Consider the following 27,415-nt stretch of genomic DNA (forward strand, 5'->3'; position numbering starts at 1 on the left):
GCAGCATAAGATTGGCCAAGTATGAATAGGGCTGTCTAAAGAAGAGCGATGCCTTGAATGGGACAAGAGAGTGTAGACTCGCGTGTCAGGAGAGAAGCGGAAGCATGGGGAGTGAGAGATAATATGGGGCCTGATGCGCAAGACGCTCGAGCCAGGATGCCAAGACCAGAGTGAAGTCCGATCTTGGTTTAGCGGATGTCGAACAATCTCGAGCGTTGCCGAATTAGGAATATTCGCAGACCTGTGATGCTGGGATGAAGACCCGAAGAGAGTTGAGAAGTGTCAGGGAGAAGTATATAGAGTTACCAGTTTCCCTCAGTAATTCTTATGGTCCTCTATCCCTATATTTTCTTCGATACTCAGACTCCTGACCCTTTTCTTTCCTAACCCATCTTCCAACTACCTCCTTCCTCCTTGGTCATATACACCCACGACAGCCCTCATGTCCGCGTCTCTAGACCTCGGCCCTCCAAAGGAGAGCTCTGGCTCTCTTTTTCTCAAGTCCCAATTCCGTAGCCCGGTCCAATGGCCTCCCAAAGATACCAACCTCAAAGGCAAGGTTGCCATCGTGACGGGCTCCACCAGCGGTCTCGGGCTTGAAGCATCTCGTCAACTTCTATCCTACGGTCTATCGAGCCTCATCTTGGCCGTGCGGTCCAAAGAAAGAGGCGAAAGGGTTGCAGCCATCTTCAAGGCCGAGTTTCCGGATGCTAATATCCGGGTCTGGTCTCTTGAGATGGAGTCGTATGACTCTATCCAGGCATTTGCTCGCCGCGCCGAAGCCGAACTTGTTCGCCTGGATATCGCCATCTTGAATGCAGGAGTGCAGGGAGCCGACTTTGTTACGGTACCTAGCACTGGCCATGAGAAGTTGATCCAGGTCAACTATCTCTCCACTGCTTTCCTCGCCATTCTGCTCTTACCCATCCTCAAATCCAAGTCTCCGGTGGGCGAACCAGGTCGTTTAACCATTGTCAGCTCTGGCACAGCTCGAGGAGCCACTCTCTCAGAACCAAAAGGCGGTCCAATTCTGGCTGCCCTTGATGACAAGACTAGGCCATGGAAGCCTGTTGAGCGATATGCCGTGAGCAAGCTCTTGGGTCACCTGTTTATCATCAACTTGGCCAACTACGTCAACTGTGAAGATGTCGTCGTCAATCTTGCTGACCCTGGACTTGTCAAGGATACGGCCTTGCAGAACTTTGCACCGTGGATTGTTGTGGTCTTCTTTTACATCTTCAAATCAATTTTCGGGCGGTCACTGCCTGTTGGTGCGTCGACATATGTCGATGCGGTTGCCGTGAAGGGCAAAGAGTCCCATGGATGTTTTGTGTCAAACTGGAAGATTGCGCCGTAAGTATCCCTCATTTATCATTCCACTTTACATTCACTTCTATATGTCCGTTTCTACATACCCAGATTTCAGTACATAGCTGAGAGACTAACACGTTGGCTAGTTTTGCCGCGTTTGTCTACACACCCGAGGGGGAGGCAGCGCACGAGACGTTGTGGCAAGAAACGATGGCAGAGTTCGAGTTTGCTGGCGCGCAAAAAATCCTAAACGACCTCAAGAAGTGAAGTTGTATCCAAGATAGCTTCGTTTATGCAAAAGCATAGCACAGGACTACCTTGTATAGTCGGGCAGACCAGAGCTCTCAGCGATGCAATGGTCATGGAATTCTCACTTCTTATTAAATTCCCCATCATGTATTGAACCGCTTTAAACTGCTGGATCATAAATAATCACGTATTTTACTGCTATTGTTGCATATTGCATATGGTTTCATTCACGCGATCGCGCCCAGCATCAATTGCACGTTCACCCCGAGTCCCCGACCAACGTGCGTGTATCCCATGGCCATCATGACGCAAAGACTCAAGAAAAAGATCACGACTGTACACCTGGAGTGTCAGCGATCCTGAAAATATACTTGACCGCACTCGCAGTGCCATTCTTGAGGTTTGTGAGGCCCTTCTCAACGCCCTCCAGTCCACCTGGGACAATCTCCTGCGGCTGCGCCTTCAGCCAGCCCTCCTCCAAACCCTTGCTAAAATACCGCGTATAAACATAACCAAAATCCTTCAGATCCTCGTGAATGCTAGCGACCGTCGTGACTGATTTTTGAATCGTCTTGGGAATATCCGAGTACGACTGCGCAGGCACAATATTGGTGATCTTTCCTGTATGGTGGTCGAGAACCTCGCAAATGGTCTGGTACGAACCATCCTCGGAAATAGCGTCGAATGCGTACTCGAGCTTGGCCCCGTTCAAACTGGCCTTCATCTCCTCAGCCACGGCTTCGTGGCCTTTACGGTAGTCAATGACCGTGTCGCCCTTGCTTCTGTCAATCAGCTTCTCCACATGCTCCTGGGCGCGACCGGCGACGCAAATGAGGGGGTGAATGTTGGAACGTTTGGCGAGCTGAACGGCGTATGACCCAACGGCTGATGAGGCGCCCCAAATGACCAGTGGGATCTTCTGAGAATCAGACGCAGGAAGCCATGGCTCGGGGAGTCCGAGACGCGCATAGAGACCGCACGCAGCGGTCAAGGCAGTCAGAGGCAGTGCAGCGCCCTCTAAATCGCCCTGTCAGCTTGTGATGAATGTCACGATGATTCACATGCGCCCAAAACTCACCCTCAAAAGATGTCTTGTCGGGCAGACGAAATGTCGTGTACGCCCAGCTGACACCATACTCGGCATAACTCCCTCCCGGCTGCTTCATCTCATGCATGGCTGCGACGCGGTCGCCGGGCCTGAATTCGGAGACGCCCTCACCAACTTCGTGGACAATGCCTGAAATGTCATCGCCCTGGTTGCCAGTGCCTCTGGCGCCCCAATATTCTGGTCGCTTCCTATAGATATTCAGTATTTTGCGTTAATGCAACCAAAAAGTCTCTTACCAGTCTTTAGGATTGCTGCCCGAGAAGACGATTTTTGTCACAACCTGTCCAGGCCCAGCTTTGGGAATGGGGCTGTCGATAATCTCAACCTTGGGTCCTCTCGACACGATTGCTTCCTTCATGGTGCTCGCTGCTCTTACTTGGCCCGATAAAGCTGAAAGCCGCCTCGACGCCGACATGGGGAAACGAGACAACATTTTGACATGAACAGCGCTTCAGCGTGAAAGTAAGCAAAGGCTGTGCAGCAATGATCTCCATGTTCCATCGGGGGTTGGAATGCGTCACATCTCATGCACGGAGCTTAACGATTCGGGTGGCTAAAATCCGAGAAGCGAAAAAAGGCGAAGTGCCGAGTAAAGGGTCCATGTATGTCGGGGAATATCTCGGGCATTGAGTGATGATGCCGAGACGCGAGATGCGTGAACCAACAGCATTCTCATGAAACTGTTTACAGGTGGTGAGCATGGGTGGCTGCTTACGCGCAGAGACCCGCTGTGAGAGGATTACGCAGATCTGGTGGGTGTTATCACAGCTTCACGAGGGTGAGAATAATAACAATTGATCTTATCAAATATATCATTTGATCTGATTGCCCATTGCTAATGCTTCATCACAAATTTACGAGATCATATCACTAGAAGGGAAAGTAACTTGCGCCAAAACTGGTGTATTGCTCAAAACGCCGTGATTATCTATCTACCCTGTATCACCACCCTCAAATCTAAGACATCGACATCAGAGTACCACCAGTAGTCTCAACTATGCTACCAGAAGCATTCTTGTCCTTCATCAGGTACACATACGCCTCAGCCACGTCCTCAACGGCGCCGATGGCACCAGTAGTCATCCTGGCCTTCATCTTGCCCGTCACGTGGTCCCAGTATCCCATCTCCTTGACCTTGCCCCAGATCTCGGTGTCAGTGGGACCCATGGCCACGGCGTTGACGCGGATGGGCGCCAGATCGACCGCCAAGCCTCGGGTCATGCCGCGGATGCCGCCAAGGTACGACTGCATCACCGTCCAGTCCTTGCCGACGTGCTCCTGAGCGCCGCCTGTAGCAATGGTGTATGAGGATGTGGTGCTCTCGTTGAGGTTCTTGCGGAGCTGCTGGGCGATCACCAGGGGCGCAAAGAAGCGCACGGCTCCAGCCTGCTTGAGAGCGTCGAGAGTAAAGTCCTCAAGCTTGCCAACAGCAATCTGGTCACCAGCTGTGAAGACAACATGGTCGAGCTTGCCAGTCTTGGAAACCTCAGAAAAGAGCTTCTCAACCTCGGAGTTGAGGGTGTCAAAAGAAGCCAGGTTGCAGGGGAAGCCCTGGACCTCAGTCTTGGTGGATGTGTTGTTGCTCTTGAGGCGCTCAATGGCGCTGCTGATCTTGGATTGAGAGGACGAGGAGATGAAGACGGAAGAGGCGCCGTTCTGGAGGGCAGCCTCCGCGACGCCGAAGCCGACGCCTGAGGAGCCGCCAATGACAAGGACGCGCTTGCCGGCGAGCTTGGAGACGTATTTGCCAACTGCAGCAGCCATTTTGTGATTTTTGTGGTGGTTTTGGGGGTGGGGAATGGAGGGGTGATTGAGTGATGAGTTGTTGATGCTGAATTGAGAGACGCACTTTCAGCTGGGCGCCGCTCAACTTAAGTAGGTATTCGAGATGCAATCATCGACAACAGGGATCAACATTCCAATACTGCAAGTGTTGGTTACAGCAACATATCTGCTACCTTGTGTATCAATTCCGACCTCTTGATTACGGTGTGCGACGCAGACTCCCCAACTCCTCAGCCTACATCTCACTAACTCAGCCCATTTACAGTGGGGGCCACGCCTCTGACCGCCCGCTGCAAGGGGCTCCAGGGTTTCATTTTCGGCTCGACGGTTCGCTGCTGCAACACCCGACGATGCCCGGCTGATTCCCCGCATGAGTGCCCGCCACGCAGGCCAATCGCGATAATCTGGCTCAAAGCCGAGGCCGAATTCTGGGTTCGGCTCTTTCGCCTCTGTCTTGAGACGCGAGTTTCAGAGCCTGAATAGGGCGTTTGCGTATGTTGGTTGTCTCTTTGAGGCAGGAGAGAGGTTGAACGTGGCATATTACCCGCAGGTTTTTGGTTCTAGACTTGGGGATTGGATCCTTTGTAGGGCCCTTTGCAGCGACGCACTTTGCTGCAATTCGTATTGTCGCTAATGAGGAAATATCATATCTTACTGCAGCGATAAGACGTTTCACAATTACCAATCACATGTCGCTATGCAGATGTCCACTGCGAAGATGATGTCCAGACAGTTTTACAAACATATGCGGTAGTCAATGATCAACCATGTCTTGGCAAGCTTGGCGATCTAAAATTTCCGAGCCTACCTATGCATAGTACACCTGACCAAGATAGTAGATCTGTAACCGCATCATGCATAGTAACACATTTTTACGACTCACCGTCGCCCTCACTTCTGGGTCCCGGGTAGTCAGCTGTGTGAGATTAAGAAAAGGATCTTCGCTCGGCCTCGCTCATAAGACTTAAAGGGCGAGGCAGAGCAGTTTCTGTATCCCCGAGAGGTCACCGAAACAATATGAGTGTCCGAGGATAAGCATATCCATCACCTAGGGAGCTTGGCATCATATTTTGTCTCTTTCAAAGAAGCGAGAAGCTCCTTGTTCAAAAATTTACAACTTTCTTTACAAAAAAATCATGCAGCCTACACAGATTTCAGTGAACAACCTATCAGGGTCATCAAACGATACCCTCCCGTCCATCGAGTCTCAGAAAACTGAGGATCAACGCCGCGGAGCCTCTCTGAACGATTTTCCAGATGGCGGCTTGCGAGCATGGTTAGTCGTGTTCGGGGCTTGGGCTGCCAATATTTGCAGTTTTGGATGGATCAACTGTTAGTGCACTTCGACTAAATGAGGACTTTTAAGAGCTGACGTTTTATACACGACCAGGCATCGGGGTTTTCCAGGCTTACTACCAGGAGAAATATCTGAAAGGCTATTCTCCTAGCGCAATCTCATGGATTGCCTCTTTGGAATTGTCGATTCTCTTTGGTGGCGTGAGTTGCGCATATCAAGATCATCGAGCACTAGCTAACCCGAGATTACAGGGCTTTGTTGTCGGCCGAATCTATGACAAGTATGGCCCACGGTGGCTAATGGCCTTTGGCACCTTCATGCATGTCTTTGGACTGATGATGGCTTCGCTCTCCACCAAGTACTATCAAATCATTCTATCACAGGGCATATGCAGTCCCATTGGAATATGCTGCCTCTTTACACCAGGTACCTATTCTTTGACCATCATACTCATAGCACTTTCGCTAACTAGTGATAGCTGTTGCATGCGTGAGCACCTGGTTTCAAAAGCGAAGAGGTCTTGCAATGGGCCTCGTCAGCGGTGGCTCTAGTCTCGGTGGCGTCTTCCTGCCCATCATGTTTAACCGCTTGATCAAGCAGATTGGTTTTCCATGGGCCATGTAAATAACGCATACAGGCTATTAGAAAGAGCTGAGCTGACTTGCACAGGCGAGCTTGTGCGTTTCTGATCTTGGGCTTGCTCATCATCGCCAACCTGACCATCATTTCACGCCTGCCACCATCGCCTGCTCCTCTACCTCTCAAAGGCTTCTTCAAGCCCTTTACGGAGCGTGCGTATCTCTTCACGGTGGCATCTGCATTCATCTACTTTCTTGGTCTTTTCGTGCCCATCAACTACATTGCGGCGCAGGCAGCACAACTCGGCATGTCCGAGAACCTGGCGCAGTACCTCATTCCAATTCTGAACGCAGCGAGGTAAGATCTGCACGATAGTATGCAGACAGTAAGACAATGCTGACAATCACAAGCCTTTTCGGGCGAATTCTGCCCGGAATTGCTGCTGACAAGTTTGGCGCATACAACACCCAGACAATCATGGCATTTTTCTCTGCCATTTTGGTTCTGGCATTGTGGCTCCCTGCATCAAGCAACGCCGCCATCATCGTTTTCGCCGCCCTCTACGGTTTTGGCTCCGGAGCATTTGTCACTCTCTGTCCAACGCTCATGGCGCAAATCTCACCCATTCGTGAGATCGGGCTGAGAAATGGCATGCAGTTTGGAGTTCTCGCCATTCCGGCGCTTGTCAGCAACCCCATTGGTGGCGCTTTTATCGCTAGCGATAATGGAGGGTATACTAACATCAAGATTTGGACGGGAGTTATTTTGATGGCTGGTGCATGTATGTATGCCGTTACGAGGATGTCGATTGGTGGTGTGAGGTTGGCGAAGAAGATATAGGAACAGAATGTAGAAATTGACATTAATTGAGGGTGTTAGGACATCTACGGCTCAAGTGCCGAATCTTTATCTGATAGATATGAATGAATTTATCTATATGCCGCCCTGACCGAAATGCTTCAAATAATGCCATTCTAAGTCGCTATCCAACGGTTTAAGAGGCTATAACCACATTACGCCCATTCTCCTTGACCCTTCTTGATCTTCTGAATAATCGCCTGAAGCTCCTCCTTCATGTTCTGAATCGCCGTAGTATGCCACTCTGGCACCTCATCCCCACTCGCAGAACACTCGTCAAACGTCTCCATGACTTTCTCCGCCTTGCGCAGCTCTCTAAGAAGAACAGCTCGCTGCAGCGTGGCCTGATCATCATCATCAAGATCCAGCATCCCCAGCTGTATCTTCATCGGCCGCAATTCCGCTCCCTCGGCATGATACCGCGCAGTAACGGCAACGCGGTACCAAAAGATGGTTTTGGAAAGAATGGTGCTGTGCAAAAGAGCAATATGCGGGTTTCTCGCACAGGGGCACTTGAGCAGGGGGATCAGATTGGTCAGGGCAGCCTTGTTGGCGAACAGGACCGTGTCGATGCTTGGCATCGGCTTGGCGAGGTTCATGCCGTTGGCTGCAGGTCCCTTGCAGATGCCATCTGCGTTGTGGTGATGCAGTGAGCGGAGAACGCCAAGAGCTAGAGCCTCGCAGTCGTGTGCTTGTTTGGGATCGTGGGGCTCGATCGGCGGCGTTGAGGTAGCATTGGTTGGTTGCTCTGCAGGTGTTGTCTCTTGCTCGGGAGGGGTGATTGTTTCGCTGAGGGTTTGTTGGCTCGTGAGGGATCCGGGTGTTGTTTTCCATGGCTCGTTCAGGGATATATAGGACGTGTCGTCAAAGTCGAACATCATGTCAATGTCGTGGAATGCCCAGTTGTCGAGTTTTCCGATACCATTGCCTAGAGTGGATGCTTGGTAACTCGACAACTGCGGGCTAGTTTCCCTCTCTTCCCAGGAGAACTCAGAGCCGTAAGACATGCCTTTGATCCCGTTTGGCACTGGAATAGCCCCAGGCGTCGGCACCTCGCTCGAAGAAGAACGTTGAGCATCAGACTCGGCCTTTCTATGTCGAGACCTCTTACCATGTCGTCGAGAAGCGCTGTAAAAGCACTCCTGCCCATTGTCTATGCACCGCTCACACGGGTGAGTCTTGCTACACCTAACCTTGGCCGCGGTGCAGGCATCACAAGCGAGTCTCAACCGGACAGGTTTCTGTGGGCGTGGTACAGGTGGTGTGATGGTGGACGCATGGTCGTCGATAACTCGGAACGGATCAGATAGCATGGTCATGGTGTGGGTAGTTTCGATGGTTCTCTGACCCAACAAAGGCTAGGGAACCCGATAGTTTAGTATACGCCGGAGTAATCCGCAAGTTTAACGGCCAAGCACCCGGGGGCAAGGCCTCGGGACTGCAAATCATCCGCAAATAAAGAACCGCCTGCAAACCTCGAACCCCCAAGCCTCGTTCTCCTCCCACTGCAGAGGACCGGTAAGCCGGAGGCTGACGTCTACAGCTCCATGTAGCAACGGCTCGCCTAACGATGCAAGTACCCCCCGGCCCCGTTGCAGACCGAAAGAGGAACATGGGCTTATGCCCTCAACCATTCCTGGAATGAGCCACAGTGGAGAGACCGTTTCGTAGCTCCACGGAGGCCATCTGCTTACAGCTGTCTCAGGCTTACTGATTGATTCTTCAGCCTCGAATCTGCCTAGGGGGGGTATATGCAAGGGATGTTATTCACGCTAGACATCCTCCTGGTTTGAGTTTTGGTCCAGGGCTGAGTACAGCAGAAAAGCTTGTTTACCTGGCGCCGAGACACCTTACCTGGATTAGAAGCTGGATCTCCGGCAAAGATCGAGAAAACCGGCTTGGCAAGCAGGGAATTCGGCTATTCACCCGCAGGTATCCTTGACATGGGTTGACATGGGGAGATGTCGAAAGTCCATAGGGCTACGACGGACCTCGGCATCTAGGGGATCTGTCAACCCCTGCGAGAGGCGAATCGGATGCGATGGCGGGGAGATTGGCGCTTACATATCTCCGTCCGCGTCTGATACGGATAAACCCGCATGCATGCAGGCTGCAAATGGAAGGTATTGAAAGAACTTTGTCGTATATCATATCTGCTGCTGTTCGGGATGAGTGAGCGTGGGGTTAATTGGGGTCTCTTGTCGCCATTGCAGAAGCGACAGATACGAGTGACCCATTAAGGCAAGTCTGGGGAGGTTGATAGTGGCAACGTTGACTCCCGCGGGCTGACGCCTTGGCCCGCGTCATCCCGTCGGTGCCGGCACTTGAAGCGCTAGCGGCAGGGTTGAGCCTTGCTGCAAGACATCCTCTAGGAAGAGATACACGTGTAATCACCATTCCTTCTACTAGTTTTATCCCTTAATACGTTAGAAACCCCTTCCTTTTAGCACCCCCCCTGGTATAAACGCACTACCCAGCGTAGCATCCGGCGACAAGGAAAGACTAGATGCCCCGCCAAGGATTGCGCCGCTGCGCCTTGGCGATAGATGAGGCTCCAGCAAGCGTCAGCACGGCGGCCGAGCCATCGCGGAGCTGTGGATGCTGACTCGTGAGTAAGCACTGAGCGAGCACTCCAGGTGGATACGGGGCGAGCAATATATGTAACTCCTCCCCGTTCCCATCGTACAGAAGGCCAATCCAGTGCCAAGACGCAGTCACATTCTGTCTGCATGATTACGGCCCCGGTGTCAGGGTGACATGTCGTCGTGCGGCGTTGTTGGGGAGTGTTACTTCGGTGACAAAAGCGCCACGTAGTTGATATGAGGGATCGACAACATAGGGCGAATCCTAGGGGTCCGTCCTGTAGATCTACTCCGTGTATGTCTTGGTCTTGCTTCTTTTTTTACTCGGGCGTCTCAACGCCACGGGTTATCTGGCCTAGTATTTGAAGTAATCTCTTGCGCCTCAGAGAAACAGAAGTTAGTCGACGCTAAGATTAACGCCTGAAGATGTAATTTCTTGGTGGCTTAACGGCGAAGCCATGTAACTATTCCAACGTCGTTCGAGTCAAGGAGATTGTCCAGGGTCTCGACCACCGTACTGTAGTGCAAAAGTTAATGTTGACATCAGCGGCACCCAAGTTCCTCGGGGAATTGCTTCTTTTGGAAGAATTCTCATCTCATAGCCCACGATATCGCACAAACTCTTGTGTTTCCTGCCGAAAGAAGAAGCTCAATTGTTCATGTAAGAAGTCAGTTTAAAAATCAGCTGCATCGCACAGCGGAAGGCGATTGTACGGCAGCCAAGGTGAGACAAACGCCTCAACAACTCGGGGGCCGAAACTTCAATGTCATGTGATATCCTGTGATCGGCATCGTAACCCCTCTTGACTTCATTCCATCCACGTGAAAGGTCATCCTTCCACCCTCACGCTACGAAAAACCGCGTATCCGGATAAAGACTATCAAATCAAGTCGTCCCTGATGCATTTCGTTACTGCGGCGGCCGCGGCTGTGGCTGCCTTAACCATCAGCTCGTCTCTAGTGGCAGCCTCTTCGCAACATGTCAGATCCGAAGCCGAGGTCCCTTCCATTCGTTCCTATTTTTATGTCGGAGGCGAATATGTTGATGATGGAAATGGGGGTCACATCTTTCGCGATCAGATGTACGTTGAGAAACTGTTGCCAGTTAGTGGTGCAACCCAAGACACACCAATTGTCCTCATTCATGGTCAAGCTCAGACAGGCAGTGTGAGTATAATTAGATTACAGCCTCCTTGAAAATGTCATGGTGCTAACGTTCATCCGAGAATTTCTTGAACAAGCCAGACGGCGGCCGCGGCTGGGCTTCTCAGTTCATCAGCCAAGGCTATGAAGTATACATCGTTGACCAAACCTTCCGCGGTCGTTCGGCGTGGATGCCTTCATACGGGGCTAAGCAACCTTTAACCCTCCCAGCTGAGACGATCGAAAAGGCATTCACCGCCACGCACAAGTTCAATATTTGGCCCCAGGCTGTGAACCACACTCAATGGCCCGGCACAGGTCTCCGAGGAGATCCTATCTTTGATGCCTTTTATAGTGCAAACGTACAATTTATCGGCAACACTACGTATCAGCAGGCTGCTGTTCAGGCGGCCGGGGCGGCTCTGTTGGACAAGATCGGCCGGCCTGTCATCCTCTTAGGTCATAGTCAAGGCAGTTTCATGCCTATTCTCATTGCCGACGCCCGACCTGCGCTAGCCAAAGCCCTTATCCTGCTTGAAGCAGGTGGACCGCCATTCATTGACGAAATCTTTGTCTTCGGCGGCGAGAATCCCCGCCAATGGGGTTTGACGGATATTCCTCTCACTTATCAGCCTACAGTCACTGATCCCTCCGTCGATATCGTCAAGACACGTGTTGCTTCGAAGGGAGAAGGCTATAGCGACTGTACGCTGCAAGCTGCGGACCCCCAGCCCCGTCAGTTAGTAAATCTTCTGGACAAGCCCATTCTTATGGTCACGGGAGAAGCTTCATATCACATGCCTTACGACTACTGTACGGCCAACTACCTGAAGCAAGCTGGTTGCTCTAAAACTGAGCATGTAGAGCTCGGAGATGTTGGAATTCATGGAAACGGACACATGATGTTCATGGAGAAGAACAGTGATGAGATCCAGGCTTTCATTGAACGCTGGATTCAGTCGAGACTTAGCCTATACACCATGGACCTTCCAAAGACGAGTTAGCAATCCCATGAGCTAGCAGAAACGGGGGCTCAAGTTAATCACGTCTGGTATTTACGTATATTAGAGATGCGTTAGCCTACACCTTAGCCCTGCTTAGAGAACAAAATACTCAAAGTATCAAGTGATAATAAACGTGCTCATACTAACAGCATAATCAAACCCTCTTCTTCTTATCATCAAATGTTATTACTGGCTCTGATTTCTGCTAGTCATGGGTATTCATTGTTTTCGTCCCCGTTATTATTATTATCAATGACGCCTGCAAGGAGGTAATTATCCGCAATAAGAAATAATAAGGGTATGACAAATATCGGCACATAGACCTGATGCCGAAAAATGCTGTATGATTTGAACCTTGTCTCGATATTTCCCCGTGAGGCAAAGGGCCACCTGCAAAGATGCATAAACTTAAGCTGCTCAACAGTTTTTACGTCGTCATGGTATGGCTCCGTCCTCTTCAGCCAAATCAGTTCAGGTCAGTTTCTCTAGACAATATCACCAACATGTCCCTTTTCAAGAAGCTACCAGCCGAGCTTATGGTTCAGCTTCTTCGGACGCTAGAATCCCCTTTTGATCTCCGATCATTCCTCACAGCCTGCCCAGGGGCCTTTCAGTACTTCGACTTTCACCACCGTCATATACTCCAACCATACCTGGACTTGGTGCTAGAGGGGGTTGAACATGAATTTTCGATTCTCATAGCACCCCGAATTACTCGGCTTCGATCCATTCGGCATCTTCTTCTCTCCCTGGAGCCTGCTGAGGCTAAGGCCAAGGTTAAGCAAATCGATAACCTTCCAGAGCTAAAGCCAGAAGAGTGGCAGGGGAATCTCCATATCCTTTGTGACCTCTTCTGCTTAGTATCAGAGGCCAATGATTATATCGAACATTTTATATTGGAGATAGGTCTAACCCCTTCGAGGCTCCTAGAAGAGGTTAAGTCTGATCTCAGGGCGACTTTCATGGAGTTTGAACACTGTCGTCATGCTCTATTCTACGATCGGTCGTTTTTATCAACAATCATATGTTTTGAAGGAGTTCTCTGGGACCCTATCCACTCGAAATCAATATTCAGCTTTGTGTCTGCCAAGTACCATCGGCTTGTCCAACGAGTTGATTGGCACTTGCGAGCTGTAACCGTATGCAATGGCGAGTCCCCTGACGGCAAGGCTACGATGCCAAACTCAGAGATCAACTCTAACCGTGTTTGGCAATTCCGCCAAAGGATCATTCACGAAGAATTAAGATATGTGGCATATCTTTGTTTCCAGGGATACGGACTGCTAATACTCCTGGAAAAGCTTGATATCAAGCAGCTAAGGCATTATATTCTCACCACGTTTCTATGGGCATGTCTACATGGAGCTCGTGATGAGTCGCTAGGGTTGTCTCTTGAGAGACTCTATTTCCGGGCGCGAAAAGTGTCGAGTATCGCGGTCCAATTGAACTGGTCGAGAGCTTCACGTAGGTAGGTAATGAGGAGTGACGGTCTTGATTCTTGCCTTACTCTGCCTGTGATCACTAAGACTTTGGTGGCAAGGCCAAGACTGGCCATGAGCCGTCTCTTTCAAAAACAGATTCAAAATCCCACTCGCCGGACCCTACAATTTCCGTTCTCTCTCCATCCTTCCCAGGAATAACCACTTCAGCAGTAGTATTGGTGGGCACTGTGACCCGAAGCCTGATGTTCTCGCTCTGAGGCGACTCCTTAACTGGTGATGTTTCCCACGAACAGGATATCTTGCCGTGAGGAGTAATGTGAGAAGCCGAGGCACTTGTAAACTCTGCCCCAATCATGGGGGCAATCCGGCATCGCTTCCACCCTGGCTCGAGCCTCTGTAGTCCAGCAAGTCTCTCGTATAGAAACTTCGCGATGGCACCGAACGCATAGTGATTAAACGATGTCATCTCGCCCGGGTTGATGGAGCCATCTGGCAGCATGCTATCCCACCTCTCCCACATGGTAGTTGCACCCATGGTAACGGGGTAAAGCCATGAGGGGCAGCCTTTCTCAAGTAACGTGGCATAAGCAACTTGGAAATGCCCTGTGGAAGCGAGAGCCTCGCACAGATACGGCGTTCCGGCAAAGCCCGTTCCGATCCTGAAGTTATTCTTTCGCACCAGCCACGCAAGCCTATCCGCCGCGTGTTTCTTTTGTGCAGGAGACAAGATATTGAGACAAATTGCCAAAGCGTATGCTGCCTGAGAGTCGGAGACTAGACGGCCGTTGCGTGTGACGTATTCATCTTGGAATGCGCTCCGAGCAGCTTCAGAGTCAGCTTGGAACTTGACACCAACGTCCTTGTGTCCGAGGATAGCGGATATCTTGACCATCAGGTCTAAACTTTGGATGAGAAACATGTTGGCCACCATTTTGGCGTCTGTCGCTCCCTTCCACGGAGCATCTGGAGGTGCTGCTGGGTCAAGCCAGTCCTTGAACAGGTCAGTAACCAATGTCGAATAAATCAAGGACTGTACTCACTCCCAGTTGAAACGGCTTCGGATCCCACAAGTGGTCTTTTCGTGGAAGAACCTTCATCCAAGTCATCATGCTATTGTACTGCTGCGCAAGAATACTCTCATCCCCCGTCTCTTGATAAAGAGCCCAAGGCGCAAGAATCGTGACATCATGCCAAATAGCACAAGGCACTCTCCTACACCAAATAGGATCTGGGATTGTAGAGTTGGGGCTGACCATGGGTGGCACTCCTCCGAGCACGTTTTGATCGTGTTCCAGGTCAATGAGCCAATTCCTCAACATGCCGAAGCAGTCGTAGATAAGAGTCGCAGTCGGCGCAAAGAGGGCTAGGTCTCCAGACCAACCGAGTCTTTCATCACGTTGAGGGCAATCAGTGGGAACAGAGAGAAAGTTTCCACGCATTCCCCAGACAACGTTCTTGTAAAGTTGATTGAGCAAGGGCTCCGAACACTCAAACCCTCCAACGGGCTTCATATCAGTATGGCAGACGACAGCCTCGACTGATTCCAAGTCCAGATCACCAACCCATCCATCAACCTCGGCGTATCGGAAACCATGGAATGTGAATCGAGGTTCGTAACTTTCGCCTTTTTCGTCGCCTTTTAGAGTGTACTCGTCAGTTGCCTTGCAAATGCGGAGCGGGCGCGTGCCAAGTTCTCCGTTCTCTAGGACTTCGGCATGGCGGAGCGTGATCTTGTGTCCCCGAGGACCTTTGATGTTTCGAAGGTGAAGATATCCGACCAGGTTTTGGCCAAAGTCGAAGATGGTCTTTCCAGATGGTGTAATGATCTTCTCCAGGGGTTTGATCACTTCAACCCGACGAACGGGCTCTCCGTAGCCAGCTGTGAGCTCGATCTCCGGAGGCAGGGTCTCCATAACCAGAACAGGTTCCCACTTGGAGGCTGCCTTGTCCATTGCGGGAGTTGACCACGATGCGATCTCATCTCGTGCATCGTACTTTTCGCCGTCGTAAATCTCAGCAAGCTTGATAGGGCCCTTAGTCACAGTCCAAGAACCATCAGAAACGATAGTCTCAGAATGACCGTTGGCGTAAAGCACCTCAAGCTGTGCCAGAAGAGCAGTGTGCGGGCCCCAGATATTTCGATGACCTCCCTCAAAGCCGATCCGACCAGAAAACCAACCCTCAGCAAGACGAACCCCGATACAGTTGGCGCCCTCAGCGAGTGAAGCTGTGAGATCGTATGTCTGGTATTGTAGTCTGTTGTCGTAGGCAGTCCATCCGGGAGCGAGGAAGTAGTCGCCGATGCGTTGCCCGTTGACCTCGGCTTCGTAAACGCCCTGAGACGTGATGTAGAGCCTGGCCCGCTCAATTTCGCCCGAAAGCTGGAATTCCTTTCGGTATAGCTGTTCCGGGTCTGGTTCAGAAGTTCCGGGACCCCAAGGAGCAGCAATACGCTGGCATAGCCACTCGCTGCGCTCGAGGAGGCCAGTTTCGAGAAGTGCAGGTTCGCTCCAAGGAGTAGCGTTATCCTTGCCATCATAGAGCCTTACTCGGATGGATATCTTCTGCCGCGAGCGGAGAGTGTGATCGAATGGCCATGGAACGAGGCTTGAGCGACTTGACGCTCGTTTCGCAGTCAAGGCAAGATGTTGCTGTTTATTGGCATTGCCGTCGCTGACCTCGATCTCATAGCTAGCTTGTTTAAATGAGCCTGCTGGGTCTTTGATCTTCCACGAGATCCTAGGCGTAGGGTGCTGGACGCCCAGCGTGTTTGGGGCGTGGTAGTGCTCAAACTGAACGTCAATGACGGAAGCCATCTTATGCTGCGAGGTAGGAAACGAGATAACAGCGTCGAGGCCCTGACTGTCGAGTCGTTTCAAGCACCCTTGATCACACCTACACATTTAACCCCTCACAGGTGCTCTCCGCCGAATCCGTCATATGACTAGATTCGGGAGCAATTAACGCGAGCTGAGTCTTTAGTAGGCTGATGTTGGGTTGGTAATTCCGTGGGAAAGATAACCCCTCATGCACACACGCATGGATTCTGACTCGGGCACGGAGAAATACCGAATCAACAATGCAAATTAGCCAATATTAGTGGTCAGCCATCGTTCGAGTAGCTGATTAATCGGAACGAGTGCCCTATTGGAGTAATTGCCTGCGTGGAAACAAGTCTTGGACACGCTAAATACTCCGGAGGTCTTTTCCAGGCGATCCTCCAGACTCCGCATGACAGGGGAGGTTGGCGATGTGCATTAGCGGCGGAAAACCTGTCGGGAAACCTGTCGGGAAACTCGACCAGGGGCGTTAACCCTATGGAGAAGCCATGACAGCCTTAGCATGGTGTGAGACAGGCAAGACAGGCTGTTTGGGTGTAAAGATCCTTGAAGGTATGTTCTTGAGCTCTATAAAAGATGTAGTAGCTTTTGTACCAGCCGTTGGTAGGTCAACTCACACCACGTTATTCCTCTCTGCACCATGGCCAACGAGGCGTCCATGTTCCTGGCTGGCGATGTCGTCACATCGTACAGCAAGTCAACCGGCCACGACCTGCCCGTCCAGGATCTTCCCCTCCCTCCAGACTTCAAATGGGGCACCGCTACGGCCGCATACCAGGTTGAGGGAGCGGTCACGCAGGATGGCAAGGGTCCCTCCATCTGGGATACGTACACCCATCTCACCCCGTCGCGGACAAACAACCAGAATGGCGATGTAGCGTGCGATCATTATAATCGCGTCCAGGAGGATGTCGATTTGATGAAGTCATTTGACGTCGACGTGTATCGCTTCTCCATCTCTTGGTCCCGCTTGATTCCTCTCGGTGGTCGCGACGATCCCATCAATGAAAAAGGAATTGCCTTTTACAACGACCTCATTGATAGGCTCATTGCAAAAGGCATTGAGCCGGTTGCAACTTTGTATCACTGGGATACTCCTCAGGGCATCTACGATCGATACGGCGCCTTTTTGAACACTGAAGAGTTCAAGGCTGATTACATCCGTTACGCGAGACTCTGCTTCTCGCGATTTGGCGACAGAGTGAAGAAATGGGTCACCTTCAATGAACCTTACATCACATCCATCTTTGCTCATCACAATGGTGTACTCGCGCCAGGGCGTTGTGCTGCTGCTGGGAACGACACCAAGACGGAGCCATGGCGCGTGGGGCACACTCTCATCCTGTCCCACGCTGAAGTCGTCCAGATTTACAGCAAGGAGTTTACATCCCAGAAGGGTGACATCTCTATTGTCCTGAACGGACACTTCTACGAGCCCTACTCGGATAAGAAAGCAGACATTCACGCTGCGCAAAGACGGCTGGAGTTCTATATCGGCTGGTTCGGTGATCCTATCTTCCTCGGCCAAGACTATCCCCCATCCATGAGAGAATATCTCGGCTCAAGACTACCGGAGTTCACACCCGAGGAGCGCCAACTACTGCGAGACACGAGTCGTATCAACGCATTCTATGGCATGAACCACTACTCAACAAAGTATGCCCGCGCCCTCCCAGATCCTCCAGCTGACGACGACTGGACGGGCAACATCGAGGAAGGCTCCGTCAACCACGCAGGTGTTGAGATTGGTCCTGTTTCAGGCACAAAATGGCTTCGCGTTGCACCAGAAGGATTCCGCAAACTGCTGAACTGGGTGTGGAACCGGTACCGTCTCCCCGTCATCGTCACCGAGAATGGCTGCCCTTGCCCCGGCGAAGATGATGTTAATATAGCTGTGGACGACAAGTTCCGGACAAGATACTTTGGTTTGTATCTCGATGCTATCTCTCGAGCTATCTACGAGGATGGTGTGCCTGTGCAAGGGTACTACGTCTGGACTTTGATGGACAACTTTGGTGCGTTTCCCTCCTCTATTCTCAAATACCGCCAATGCTAACATTTTGAAGAATGGTCAGCTGGCTTTGGGCCACGATTCGGAATAACCCACGTTGACTTCTCGACCTTGAAGCGCACGCCCAAAGACTCGTCACGCTACCTCCGTGAAACGTTCCGCAAACGTCGATCTCAGAAGACCAACGGAAAGATTTGAAGCTGGTGGCCGGGAATTTTTGGGATTCGTTTAGTGTTTGCACATAGAAACAAGCCAAAACTCGGTGATTTGGCTTCTGTGGAATTATTCCGGCCTGGTAGAAGAACCCTTGATATTAGCAATAAGGAGGACACAAGATGTTGGTTTCCAGTGATATTCTAGTCATATGCCCGATTCCTGCCGTAATAGACCTTGGTTAAGCCACCAGGCTCCTGAACTCGCCAATTTTTGGGGGGCAGCAACCATGACACGCACTGAACGCCAAGTCTCGCGATCAGTACGAGTACGCGGATTCAGCTGGAGCTTACCAGGTCGCTCCTGGACAAGCACAATGCACGTATCTTGACTTGGAACATCTCGTAAAAGTGCCTATTACCATTGACAGGGCTCCTCGCTTTCGGGTTTCTCTCCGCTCCTTAACCCCAGATCTACCCAGACTGGTTAACTGCTGGGGTCACGTTGCGGCCATATCCTAACCGAGGCTATCCACATGGAGGGTGGAGATGAAGTTTGAAGGAGTACGATAGGTAGTTGGAGAAACATTCAATCCATTATCTTCACTTCTTTCAGTACACTTCCAACGTTGGTATTTACGGTTCCCAAAAACTCACTATTCTGTGACAATACTTCGTGATAGTATTCCGTACTTTTCTTCCGTGATGGCGATCCCGCTGTTAACTCCCGGACCAACGACTGAACCACAACCTTGTCTCCATTGCACCAGACATTTCAAACCTCGGGGCAAACAGCAGCGAAGCTACTCATCTTCATCCAATCAGTTCATGATAATAGACGAGTTGCTCTCTCCTGGTACCCTGCAGAGCTTGCCCCACGTCGTCCAGCTAACCCCCCCCTGGTTCTCCGCCTTTTCCCGCAAGCCAGTTGATGCGGGGAATGGGTTAACCTGGGGATAGTCTCTCCGGGGTCAGGACGTTCGGTTGGGCCGGAGTGACTCGACTTCCGACCGGATCACCACCTCATTCGATGGCCACCCCGGAACCAAGGTGATCCTCCACTTTGCGCTTAGCAGATATACCCAAGTCACCTCCGCATTCAGCTAGCTACCTCGTTCTTCGCTTTATTGTTGCCCGAGTTATTGACTATTAAAACCACGGAGGAATCATTCCTTTCTCCAAATCCCCCAGATTCTGCATGAACCTTCCCCGCATTCGCATCCTTCACCATGGCACCCCCCAAGGAGACAGAGAACGTGGAGCACGCAGAGGCTCCGATCGAGATGGGCCTCAAGGAGTCTGAAGCCGCCGTAGATGCTGCCAGCAAGGGTCAGGCAGCATCTGGTTATGAACACCTGACGCCATGGCAAACTGTCAAGACGTTCAAGGTTGCCACAATTGTGTGCTTCCTTGCGGCTTTCAGTGCTGCAACTGATGGCTTCCAAGTCGGGTAGGACATCACTCACCTCTAACATACAATAGCTGACAGTGTCTAGCATGAACGCCAGCATTGTCGCCAACAAGGGCTTCGTCCACGAGTTTGCCACCAAGCACGACGCTGAAGGAAACCCCTTCCTCGAATCTCCCATCCTCAGCGCCTGGAGCTCCATCATGTCCGTCGGTCAAGTCATCGGAATGACGTCCCTCGCCTTCGTCTCCAGTCGATTTGGTAGGAAGGTTGCCATGTACACGTACTGGTTCATCTTGGCTATGAGCGTAATGACTGAATCCCTCGCACGAACTTGGCCGGTCTGGCTGGTTGGCAAGCTGCTCGCCGGCATCGGTGTCGGTTGCCTTCAGTCGACTTTGCCCATCTATATCTCCGAAGTTGCACCAGTGCGAATTCGTGGTGGTCTTCTCATGTGCTATAGCTTCTGGTGGACTGTCGGCACCTTCTTTGCCCATGTGGCACTCAACGTTCTCAACACAACACATGAGATGGACTGGCTGGTCCCGATTTATACTCAATGGGCTCAGATTGGACTCATGCTTCTCATCTATGTCTTCCTACCCGAGTCACCAGCCTGGTGTGTCGGGAGGAAGAACTACGAGCGAGCCCGCAAGGCGATGCAACAACTCCACGGCAGAGTGCCCGATTACAACATCGATCAGCAACTCCAGGTCCTGATTCTCGCCGCGGAACACGAAGAAGCTGTCGCAGCTGAGCAGAAACGCCAGAGTTGGGTGTCCATCTTCCGAGGCACCGACGGCAGACGCACCGTGACAGCTCTCTGGGCCAACCTCTCCCAGCAGTTCCTCGGTCTTACCCTCTTCTCTAGCTTTGGCACTTACTTTTTCCAGCAGGCAGGTGTTGCCAAGCCATTCACAGTCAAGTGTATCACCTCTGGCATCAACATCGCCACCATCATCATTATTATTCTCGTTGCTGATCGAGTTGGCCGAAGATGGATCGCTTGCACATCTACCACAGTGGAAATGCTCGCTTGCGCAGTCATCGGAGTCCTTGGTCTCATTAAGAAGACAAAGGCAATGGACTACATCTTCGTACTCTTTGCCTGCTTCTGGAGTGAGTGTGCTCCATCCCTCAGTCTCTTCATAGCTAACTCCAGTCACAGACATTGGTATGACCGCCAACGGAGCGGCAGGTTGGGGCTACATCGGCGAAATCTCCTCCCAGCGACTTCGACCTTATACCGCTGGCTTTGGTGCTGCCATCACCTGTGTAGTCGGAATTGTCATGAACGTCCTTGTTCCATGCATGGTTAATGAGCACGAGTGGAACTGGGGTTTCAAGACGGGTTGGTTTTACGCCGGCGTCGGTCTTCCTTTCGTGATCGGAATGTGGCTTCTGATTCCCGAGACCAAAGGGTGAGTGAACCTGCAATTACAAAAATAACCGATACTAACAATTCACTCTCTAGTCGTTCTGCTGCCGAGCTGGATGAGCTCTTTGAGAGGAAGATCAAGGCTTGGAGGTTCCACAAGACCGAGACAGCCACCCAGCGCCTTGTGGAGGTGCAGAACAAGTATTGAGGACCCGTTAGACGCTTTCTTTGCGCCCAAATGAAGTAAAATCGTCGGTGCCCATGAATTATTCAGTAGATATACAGCGATTAGTCTGTACGAACCATGCACTCCCTTCCACAGGTTAGGTATTGCAGTGTTGACAGTTGAGGCTCTGTCACATGGCTGTGGACTTGAGTCAGGTTACCTGGAGGAGGGAGTCTGGACTCGGCTATTGGAGAGAATTCACATGTAATTCGGGATGAGGTTGAAATAAGTTTGGCATACTTCTCCCACTGGTGACTACAATGCTGGGTGGTGTTGCCATGGCTGAACCTAGACTTCCCATTGTGGACGCAGTGGGTTTCTCTTCGGGTAAGGCCTCTACGTAAAAGCAAGCCAGTGGCTGTATAACCATAAAAATTGGCTGGCTGAAAACACCTAATTGGGAATACTCTGTCTTGCAGTTTATCCGCAGCCTCGTTTCTCTTCATCATTGCCCAGGGCCTGTCTTTCCCTCGTCCCTCCGTCATCGCCAGCCCCCGATACATCGGATGCGTAGAGTACACTCGTGAACTTTTAGACATGTGTAAGTGTTGCTCATATTGGGCGCTCATTTCGCTCCTGGAGAAGGCCCAGATTGGTGATCTCCCACCAACCCCGAAAGCTCGTGGGCTTCCATGCTCCGGTGGCCTGCGCTAGCTGTCCCATACGGTTCTGGATGTTGATAGGAAGCCGGAGGGGGTATCCCCTCTTTCTGGGGTTCGATCGACGAGATCAAAGTGGGGGAGTATGGCTGGGTTGTAGTTGGAGAGACTGCCATGGCTTTCGCATCTGGCATGTTCGACTGGATGGCGTAGTCAGGGAGAGAGTCATTTGGATCAGCTTTCTCGCGTTTTCGTCGCAAGAATAACGTGACTCCAATGACCACCAGACTGACGAAGGCCACACCTCCGATTACACCCCCAACGACTGCACCGACGTTGACCCCAGGGGGCGGAGGTTTTGTCTGAGTTGTCCCGTTGGATTCCTTCGTAACTGTGACCGTTCGTCTCGTTGTCGATGTAGTTGGTGGGTCCATAGTCACGGCATTCGTCCACGACGTGACAGGGTTGCCATCAACCAGGACAACGGTAGTGAAGTCTCGAGGTTGCATATCGAGCGTGCTAAAAAGAACCAGGAAACTTGAAGTTGAGTGGCAAATCCACTGGCTGATGCTGCCGCTGAACTCAACCGGGAGGCAGTAGGGGAGGCTGGACTCGATGCTGTAGATCGAAATGTTAGCCGCTGTCTCGAAAAATTACCAGCCAAGGTTCAGCTCACCAAAGCAACGTATTTGCATCCTCAATGCAATCCAAGTCGCATAGATCCGGGTCTAACGCATCGGTGCGGTCGAGGCAGGTGGTTCGGATGTATCTCAAGTCGCAAAAGACATTATCGATCCGACCGGATTCCCAAGAACAACGCTTTGAGCTGGGGCACGTTACGACATCCTCGTTTGCGTCGAAGCCGCAGGTCGGATCGGGGGCTACAGTAATGGTGAGGGTGCCCGCGGTCAGGCGGCTATTCTCTCGCCGATGAAGTCCATGGTCAAGCCTCAGATATCCAGAGTCGGAACCCCCAACACTGTCGGGAAAGGTACGTGTACGAGGGGCGATGGAAATAGCTTTTCCAATGAGCCCTTCCCATACGGCCATCACCTTTGCAAATCTTGATAAGAGCATCGCGTTGAGATGGCCGACGGTGGGTCTGAAGGTATGCAAAAGCGCTGCAGACAGGAGTGACCGGTGCAAAACAAGTCCGGCGTTGCTTTGGCTAAATAAATCCATGTATCAGCTCTTCAGTTTTTGCATTCTGCGACCGGCCATGAGGAGGCTTGCATGAGCTGAAAGATGGCCTTCGTCCTCTGTCTATTAGCGAGACAGATGCTTTCAGCCACCGCTGACATGTTATGGTGCACATCGGCGACTCAAGGCCATGTGGATGCCGTCTGATCGTCTCTTTTGGTGAACATCGTTCAACAAGCTTTGCTTGTTGGTTATGGAGCAGATGTGGCTAGCGGTTCAACTCTTGGCAGTCCTGTTCGTTGGTCCTTCAAGGTTAGCCAAAAACGCCAACTGGCGAAGCCTCGATTCCAGACTCAGCCTGAATGGCCTAAAGACTTTTAAATGATCAGATGACATCGCTAAAGTGCGCCCGAATCCCTAGCTGTACCGACCGTACAAGACTTCCCTATCTTGGCTGGGTCTGACGAAGGCACGCGTCTGGTTATCGAGAGATCTCCCAGTAAAGTCTAACCTATCCAATACCATACTCAAGGAAAATATGATGATGGTTTTCGGATGGAATACAATGGATGGACGGTATTTCACGGTAGAGGCATGTCAAATGGCATATCATGGCTCAGGACACTATCTTTATACCAACTACAAAACGCCCAGAATGGACGCTTTAGCTCTCTCTTTGGGTATGGCCTTTACGTAAAAACAGCCCAGTGGCTGCGTAACTACAAACTGGCTGGCTGAAAAGTCCTCAAGGGACGCCCAACTGTCTTCCCACTGGGCGCAGCCTGTTTTCTACTGAGGACACTCCGGGTCTCCGTTAGTTCTTGTGCACTTGTGGCCGTTGGCTTAACTCTTGGCCATTCCACTCGATGGCTGTCTCAGGACGCCATCGCCAAATACGACAACGGCCCAAGACTCAATATCAGGCTGAGGATGCTAAAGAGGCTTTGGGTTAACCTCAGGGAGGTGTCTCTTTGCGCCCAAGTAGCCAATCGACTCGTCTAGCCGGCATGGGCGGCGTGTGTCTTGTGAAGTTTTCCGTCTTGGTTAAAACTAGAGAAAGCCACACGCCCGGCTACTATGGTATTTGCAGTAACGTATGCTTAAAGCCTGTGTATAAAGAAAAACGGTATGCTCGTTTTATGACCCGCTCAACTACATGCTGTCAGATTGTGCATCGTGGTTACTCTAGCGGACCGAATTCATTTATTTATTGAACTGCTACCTGTCGGTTTAATATGTGGCACAAGACTGAAGCACCAACGTAGCGATCCAAGATCCAATGATTAGTTCATACGGACCCTGCGCAGCCTGGATGACGTATTGGCCATTCCTCCGAGACAACTCGGCAATACAGGACTCTCTATCCCTCGGAGATAGTATTTTTTGGATTAACATGATACAAAAGTGGCATTAAACTTCCAGAAACTCAAATATCTTCCTAACTTCTTCTTCGTCCCTTTCAACGGTCCTCTTCACCCAGTCATCCATCCATCCACCATCAAAGTCAATGACCCACGCATCATCAGTATCATTATGGATCAAGACATTAGAAGGTCCCCCATCTCCCCATGCGACTCCGATTTCATGCAACCTTTGGACCGTTTCTTGGACTTGTCTCGCCCACTTGTTCCTCCTGTTCGCGGAAAACGAGGAAGCCCTGACATCTCCGAGACTGACAAGTGAGAGAACATCCGGGGGCGGAATGTACTGACTTAAGAAGCCGATTATCTTTTCATGGACTGGACTCTTGACCAAACCGAGAATCTTTGGTGCCCGGATAGTGTCGGCATATTGGGAGGCCCGAATCTTCAAAAGAGTGTGCAGCTCCTTTTGGATAGACTCGGCCGGCAGATAAATCCCGACTTTGGCGCACATTTCTTCATTTTCCACGAGAACACGAGAGACACGTCCGTCGCTGATGATTTCATCCACCACAAATATGTCTTTGGTCGAGACTGTGGGCAGATCCGCACCCTGGATAAGCTCAAGATTGAGTGGCAGTGCTCCCCTCAAAGAGACGTCGGGGCTCTGGGCGCTGGTGTCGAGGATCCACTCTCCATCTTTGTGTTGTGTGTAGAAGAGAAAGGTAAATTCTTCTGGGAAAAGGAGAGAATGCAGGGACGGCGGGGGAGCAGGCTTGTCCTTCGGTGGGACAGTCTGGTCAAAAGTTGACCTCCCAACTTCAACGACGGTGTCCAAGATCTTGTCCATCATAGCTTCTTCCTCTTTCTGGCTATTACAAACAGCGTCTTCGTACTCCTTGATGAGAGAATCCTGCATGAAGTCCCCAGCTGGGGATGGATCAATGTGCACAATCATTCGTGCCTTGTTCCAGCGAATCCACATAGACAGGCCATCTCGGTTGCCAAACTGAATACGTTCAAGATAATAGATGCTCATGGTGTAAAAATAAGAAAATAAGAGAAGTTGACAAAGAAAAGAGATTGAAGAAGTTGCGCCGTGAGGGAAAAATAAAAGGGAGGGTCATTGCAGGCAGCAACAGGACTGGCAGCCAATAGAGACGTAAGAATGTCTTGCAACCATGGCTACGGGGTTTTCTTGGCCAGTCTCTCTGCCCAGACGTAACAAGTCGCGGTGGAGCCAATCCGATCCTCACATCTCACGTCAGACTGAGCAGGATACTTTGATGTGTGGCCCGAAGCGTTAAGCTAGGAACGGTTGTGATTGGTATCGCACAAATGCAAGCGATTGCCCGGGGTAGTAGCTAACTACCTAGTGAGATGAAAAAATCTAAAAGTGTCCTGCAATGGGCTTGGGAATGTACAGCTCCTCTAGATATTCCACTTCCTCCGCACTCAGCTCCTTGCCGCGCAGCTCCACAGCCTCCTCAACTTTGGAGATGGAGTTCAGGCCGACAACTGGAATCGCATCTTTGCTCCTCAGCCAAAGCAGAGCCACTTGGGCCATCCTCCAGCCTTTCTTACCGGCTACCTCTTCCACCCTCTTAACAATTTCTTCATCGGCTGAAGTGACTGCCGAGCCAAATGGAGACGGAATCTTGGAGCGCTCCGTGTCCTGGACACCGAACGGACGAGCCAGCAAACCGCCAAATAGAGGCGACCACGGGATAATTCCCACACCAGTTTCCTTGCAGAACCGGTTCATTTCTCGCTCTTCCTCGCGGTAGCACAGGTTATAGTAGTTTTGCATTGACACGAATTTGGTCCAATCGTTGCGCTCTGCTACATGCTGCAGGCCCGCAAACTGCGTAGCCCACATCGAGCTTGCGCCAAGGTAGCGGACCTTGCCACTCTGTACAAGGTCGTGGAGGGCCTTCATTGTCTCTTCAGGCCGCGTGGATTGATCGTAGCGGTGAATCTGAAGGACATCGATATAGGTAGTTCCCAAGCGAGCGAGCGATGCTTCGACGGCGTTGAAAATGGCCGCGCGAGAGAGACCTGATATGTCAGTACAGAGATCCAAGTGCAAGGGAAAAGCCTACTCACCTCCCTGATTGACATAGTCTTTGCTCTGGGCCATGCACTGTCCATGAGAGGGACCCACGACCTCCTGATCCTCGCCGACAAAGACGGAGCACTTTGTCATGAGGACAAGCTTATGGCGGGGGAGGTTGAACTTCTTGATTGCTTTCCCGAGAATCTTCTCAGAGATGCCGTTGGAATACATGTTGGCCGTGTCCCAGGTGTTGATACCTCGGTCATAGGCAGCCTTGAGGATCTCGAGAGCTTCCTCCTCTTCGATCAACCAGGGATGCCACTTCTTGGAACCAAAGGACATGCATCCGAGAATCGGAACTGAGACGCGTAGTCCAGACGCTCCCAGTTGGGCGTAGTCCACCTTGGTAGCATCCAAGCTGTTCTTGAGGGAGATTGGGAGATTCTGGGATGCCATAGTGTTTGAAAGGGGAATAGACTTAGGTAAAGGTTAGAGTTGAGCCTTCTAAGTAATTGCTTGAGGATGTGATAGTGATGAGTTACAATTTGATCATGAGCATTTAACCTCTTTATAATCCCACTTCACCAGGCAGTTCATTGAGCTTCATCCACTAAGCACGATACATTTGTAAGCTCAAAACGGCTTTAGGAGAATTGAATAGTAAAATCCGGGCTCTCATCTACAGAATCATCGTTGCAGATACCTCTCATGCCTTGGATACAATCACGACGAACAGCTTAGGAGCGCCCTAGCCAATCAACGTTGACTCTGCACACATTTTATGCACCCCCGGTTGACGCTAGTTGTTAGTTACCGAGCAGGCCAATCAGAGTTGGCTTGTGGGCGCCCAACCTCGACCACATTATCTCCGAGTCGAGGACCCGGC

General features: G+C 51.2%; 11 protein-coding genes and 1 pseudogene across 12 annotated transcripts, besides 1 other annotated feature; 5 read left to right on the forward strand and 7 right to left on the reverse strand.

Annotated features, from left to right (window-relative positions):
- Positions 1-442: 442 nt before the first annotated feature.
- On the forward strand, positions 443-1,578 carry NCS57_01210900 (uncharacterized protein; the record flags this gene model as incomplete). Its single annotated transcript, XM_053061790.1, has 2 exons — positions 443-1,353; positions 1,458-1,578. 2 exons carry the CDS (start codon positions 443-445, stop codon positions 1,576-1,578), a joined length of 1,032 nt encoding a protein of 343 aa, XP_052908318.1.
- Positions 1,579-1,888: 310 nt separating this feature from the next.
- NCS57_01211000 (PKS-ER domain-containing protein) lies at positions 1,889-3,101 on the reverse strand (the record flags this gene model as incomplete). Its single annotated transcript, XM_053061791.1, has 3 exons — positions 1,889-2,577; positions 2,639-2,856; positions 2,905-3,101. The coding sequence occupies 3 exons, from the start codon at positions 3,099-3,101 to the stop codon at positions 1,889-1,891; spliced, it is 1,104 nt and encodes a 367-aa protein (XP_052908319.1).
- Positions 3,102-3,625: 524 nt separating this feature from the next.
- On the reverse strand, positions 3,626-4,432 carry NCS57_01211100 (uncharacterized protein; the record flags this gene model as incomplete). Its single annotated transcript, XM_053061792.1, has 1 exon — positions 3,626-4,432. The coding sequence occupies one exon, from the start codon at positions 4,430-4,432 to the stop codon at positions 3,626-3,628; it is 807 nt and encodes a 268-aa protein (XP_052908320.1).
- A 1,148-nt stretch (positions 4,433-5,580) lies between these two features.
- Positions 5,581-7,169, forward strand: NCS57_01211200 (MFS domain-containing protein; the record flags this gene model as incomplete). Its single annotated transcript, XM_053061793.1, has 6 exons — positions 5,581-5,785; positions 5,844-5,950; positions 6,002-6,176; positions 6,229-6,370; positions 6,420-6,686; positions 6,740-7,169. Exons 1-6 carry the CDS (start codon positions 5,590-5,592, stop codon positions 7,167-7,169), a joined length of 1,317 nt encoding a protein of 438 aa, XP_052908321.1. The 5' UTR covers positions 5,581-5,589.
- A 173-nt stretch (positions 7,170-7,342) lies between these two features.
- On the reverse strand, positions 7,343-8,506 carry NCS57_01211300 (Zn(2)-C6 fungal-type domain-containing protein; the record flags this gene model as incomplete). Its single annotated transcript, XM_053061794.1, has 1 exon — positions 7,343-8,506. The coding sequence occupies one exon, from the start codon at positions 8,504-8,506 to the stop codon at positions 7,343-7,345; it is 1,164 nt and encodes a 387-aa protein (XP_052908322.1).
- A 2,106-nt stretch (positions 8,507-10,612) lies between these two features.
- Positions 10,613-11,916, forward strand: NCS57_01211400 (AB hydrolase-1 domain-containing protein; the record flags this gene model as incomplete). Its single annotated transcript, XM_053061795.1, has 2 exons — positions 10,613-10,936; positions 10,996-11,916. Exons 1-2 carry the CDS (start codon positions 10,670-10,672, stop codon positions 11,914-11,916), a joined length of 1,188 nt encoding a protein of 395 aa, XP_052908323.1. The 5' UTR covers positions 10,613-10,669.
- Positions 11,917-13,437: 1,521 nt separating this feature from the next.
- Positions 13,438-16,216, reverse strand: NCS57_01211500 (annotated as a pseudogene). Its single transcript has 2 exons — positions 14,399-16,216; positions 13,438-14,349 (listed from the first exon to the last, which is right to left on the reverse strand).
- Positions 13,438-16,216: a sequence feature.
- A 622-nt stretch (positions 16,217-16,838) lies between these two features.
- On the forward strand, positions 16,839-18,407 carry NCS57_01211600 (uncharacterized protein; the record flags this gene model as incomplete). Its single annotated transcript, XM_053061796.1, has 2 exons — positions 16,839-18,213; positions 18,265-18,407. 2 exons carry the CDS (start codon positions 16,839-16,841, stop codon positions 18,405-18,407), a joined length of 1,518 nt encoding a protein of 505 aa, XP_052908324.1.
- Positions 18,408-19,590: 1,183 nt separating this feature from the next.
- Positions 19,591-21,355, forward strand: NCS57_01211700 (MFS domain-containing protein; the record flags this gene model as incomplete). The annotated part of the gene is made up of 4 exons (XM_053061797.1): positions 19,591-19,811; positions 19,858-20,888; positions 20,938-21,190; positions 21,244-21,355. The coding sequence occupies 4 exons, from the start codon at positions 19,591-19,593 to the stop codon at positions 21,353-21,355; spliced, it is 1,617 nt and encodes a 538-aa protein (XP_052908325.1).
- Positions 21,356-21,938: 583 nt separating this feature from the next.
- NCS57_01211800 (uncharacterized protein) lies at positions 21,939-23,049 on the reverse strand (the record flags this gene model as incomplete). The annotated part of the gene is made up of 2 exons (XM_053061798.1): positions 21,939-22,590; positions 22,649-23,049. The coding sequence occupies 2 exons, from the start codon at positions 23,047-23,049 to the stop codon at positions 21,939-21,941; spliced, it is 1,053 nt and encodes a 350-aa protein (XP_052908326.1).
- A 1,473-nt stretch (positions 23,050-24,522) lies between these two features.
- NCS57_01211900 (uncharacterized protein) lies at positions 24,523-25,512 on the reverse strand (the record flags this gene model as incomplete). The annotated part of the gene is made up of 1 exon (XM_053061799.1): positions 24,523-25,512. The coding sequence occupies one exon, from the start codon at positions 25,510-25,512 to the stop codon at positions 24,523-24,525; it is 990 nt and encodes a 329-aa protein (XP_052908327.1).
- A 351-nt stretch (positions 25,513-25,863) lies between these two features.
- On the reverse strand, positions 25,864-26,985 carry NCS57_01212000 (Aldo-ket-red domain-containing protein; the record flags this gene model as incomplete). The annotated part of the gene is made up of 2 exons (XM_053061800.1): positions 25,864-26,531; positions 26,580-26,985. The coding sequence occupies 2 exons, from the start codon at positions 26,983-26,985 to the stop codon at positions 25,864-25,866; spliced, it is 1,074 nt and encodes a 357-aa protein (XP_052908328.1).
- Between the last annotated feature and the right edge of the window lie 430 nt (positions 26,986-27,415).

Source organism: Fusarium keratoplasticum, chromosome 10 (assembly GCF_025433545.1).
Source record: "Fusarium keratoplasticum isolate Fu6.1 chromosome 10, whole genome shotgun sequence".
In the NCBI taxonomy this organism is placed as follows: domain Eukaryota; kingdom Fungi; phylum Ascomycota; class Sordariomycetes; order Hypocreales; family Nectriaceae; genus Fusarium; species Fusarium keratoplasticum.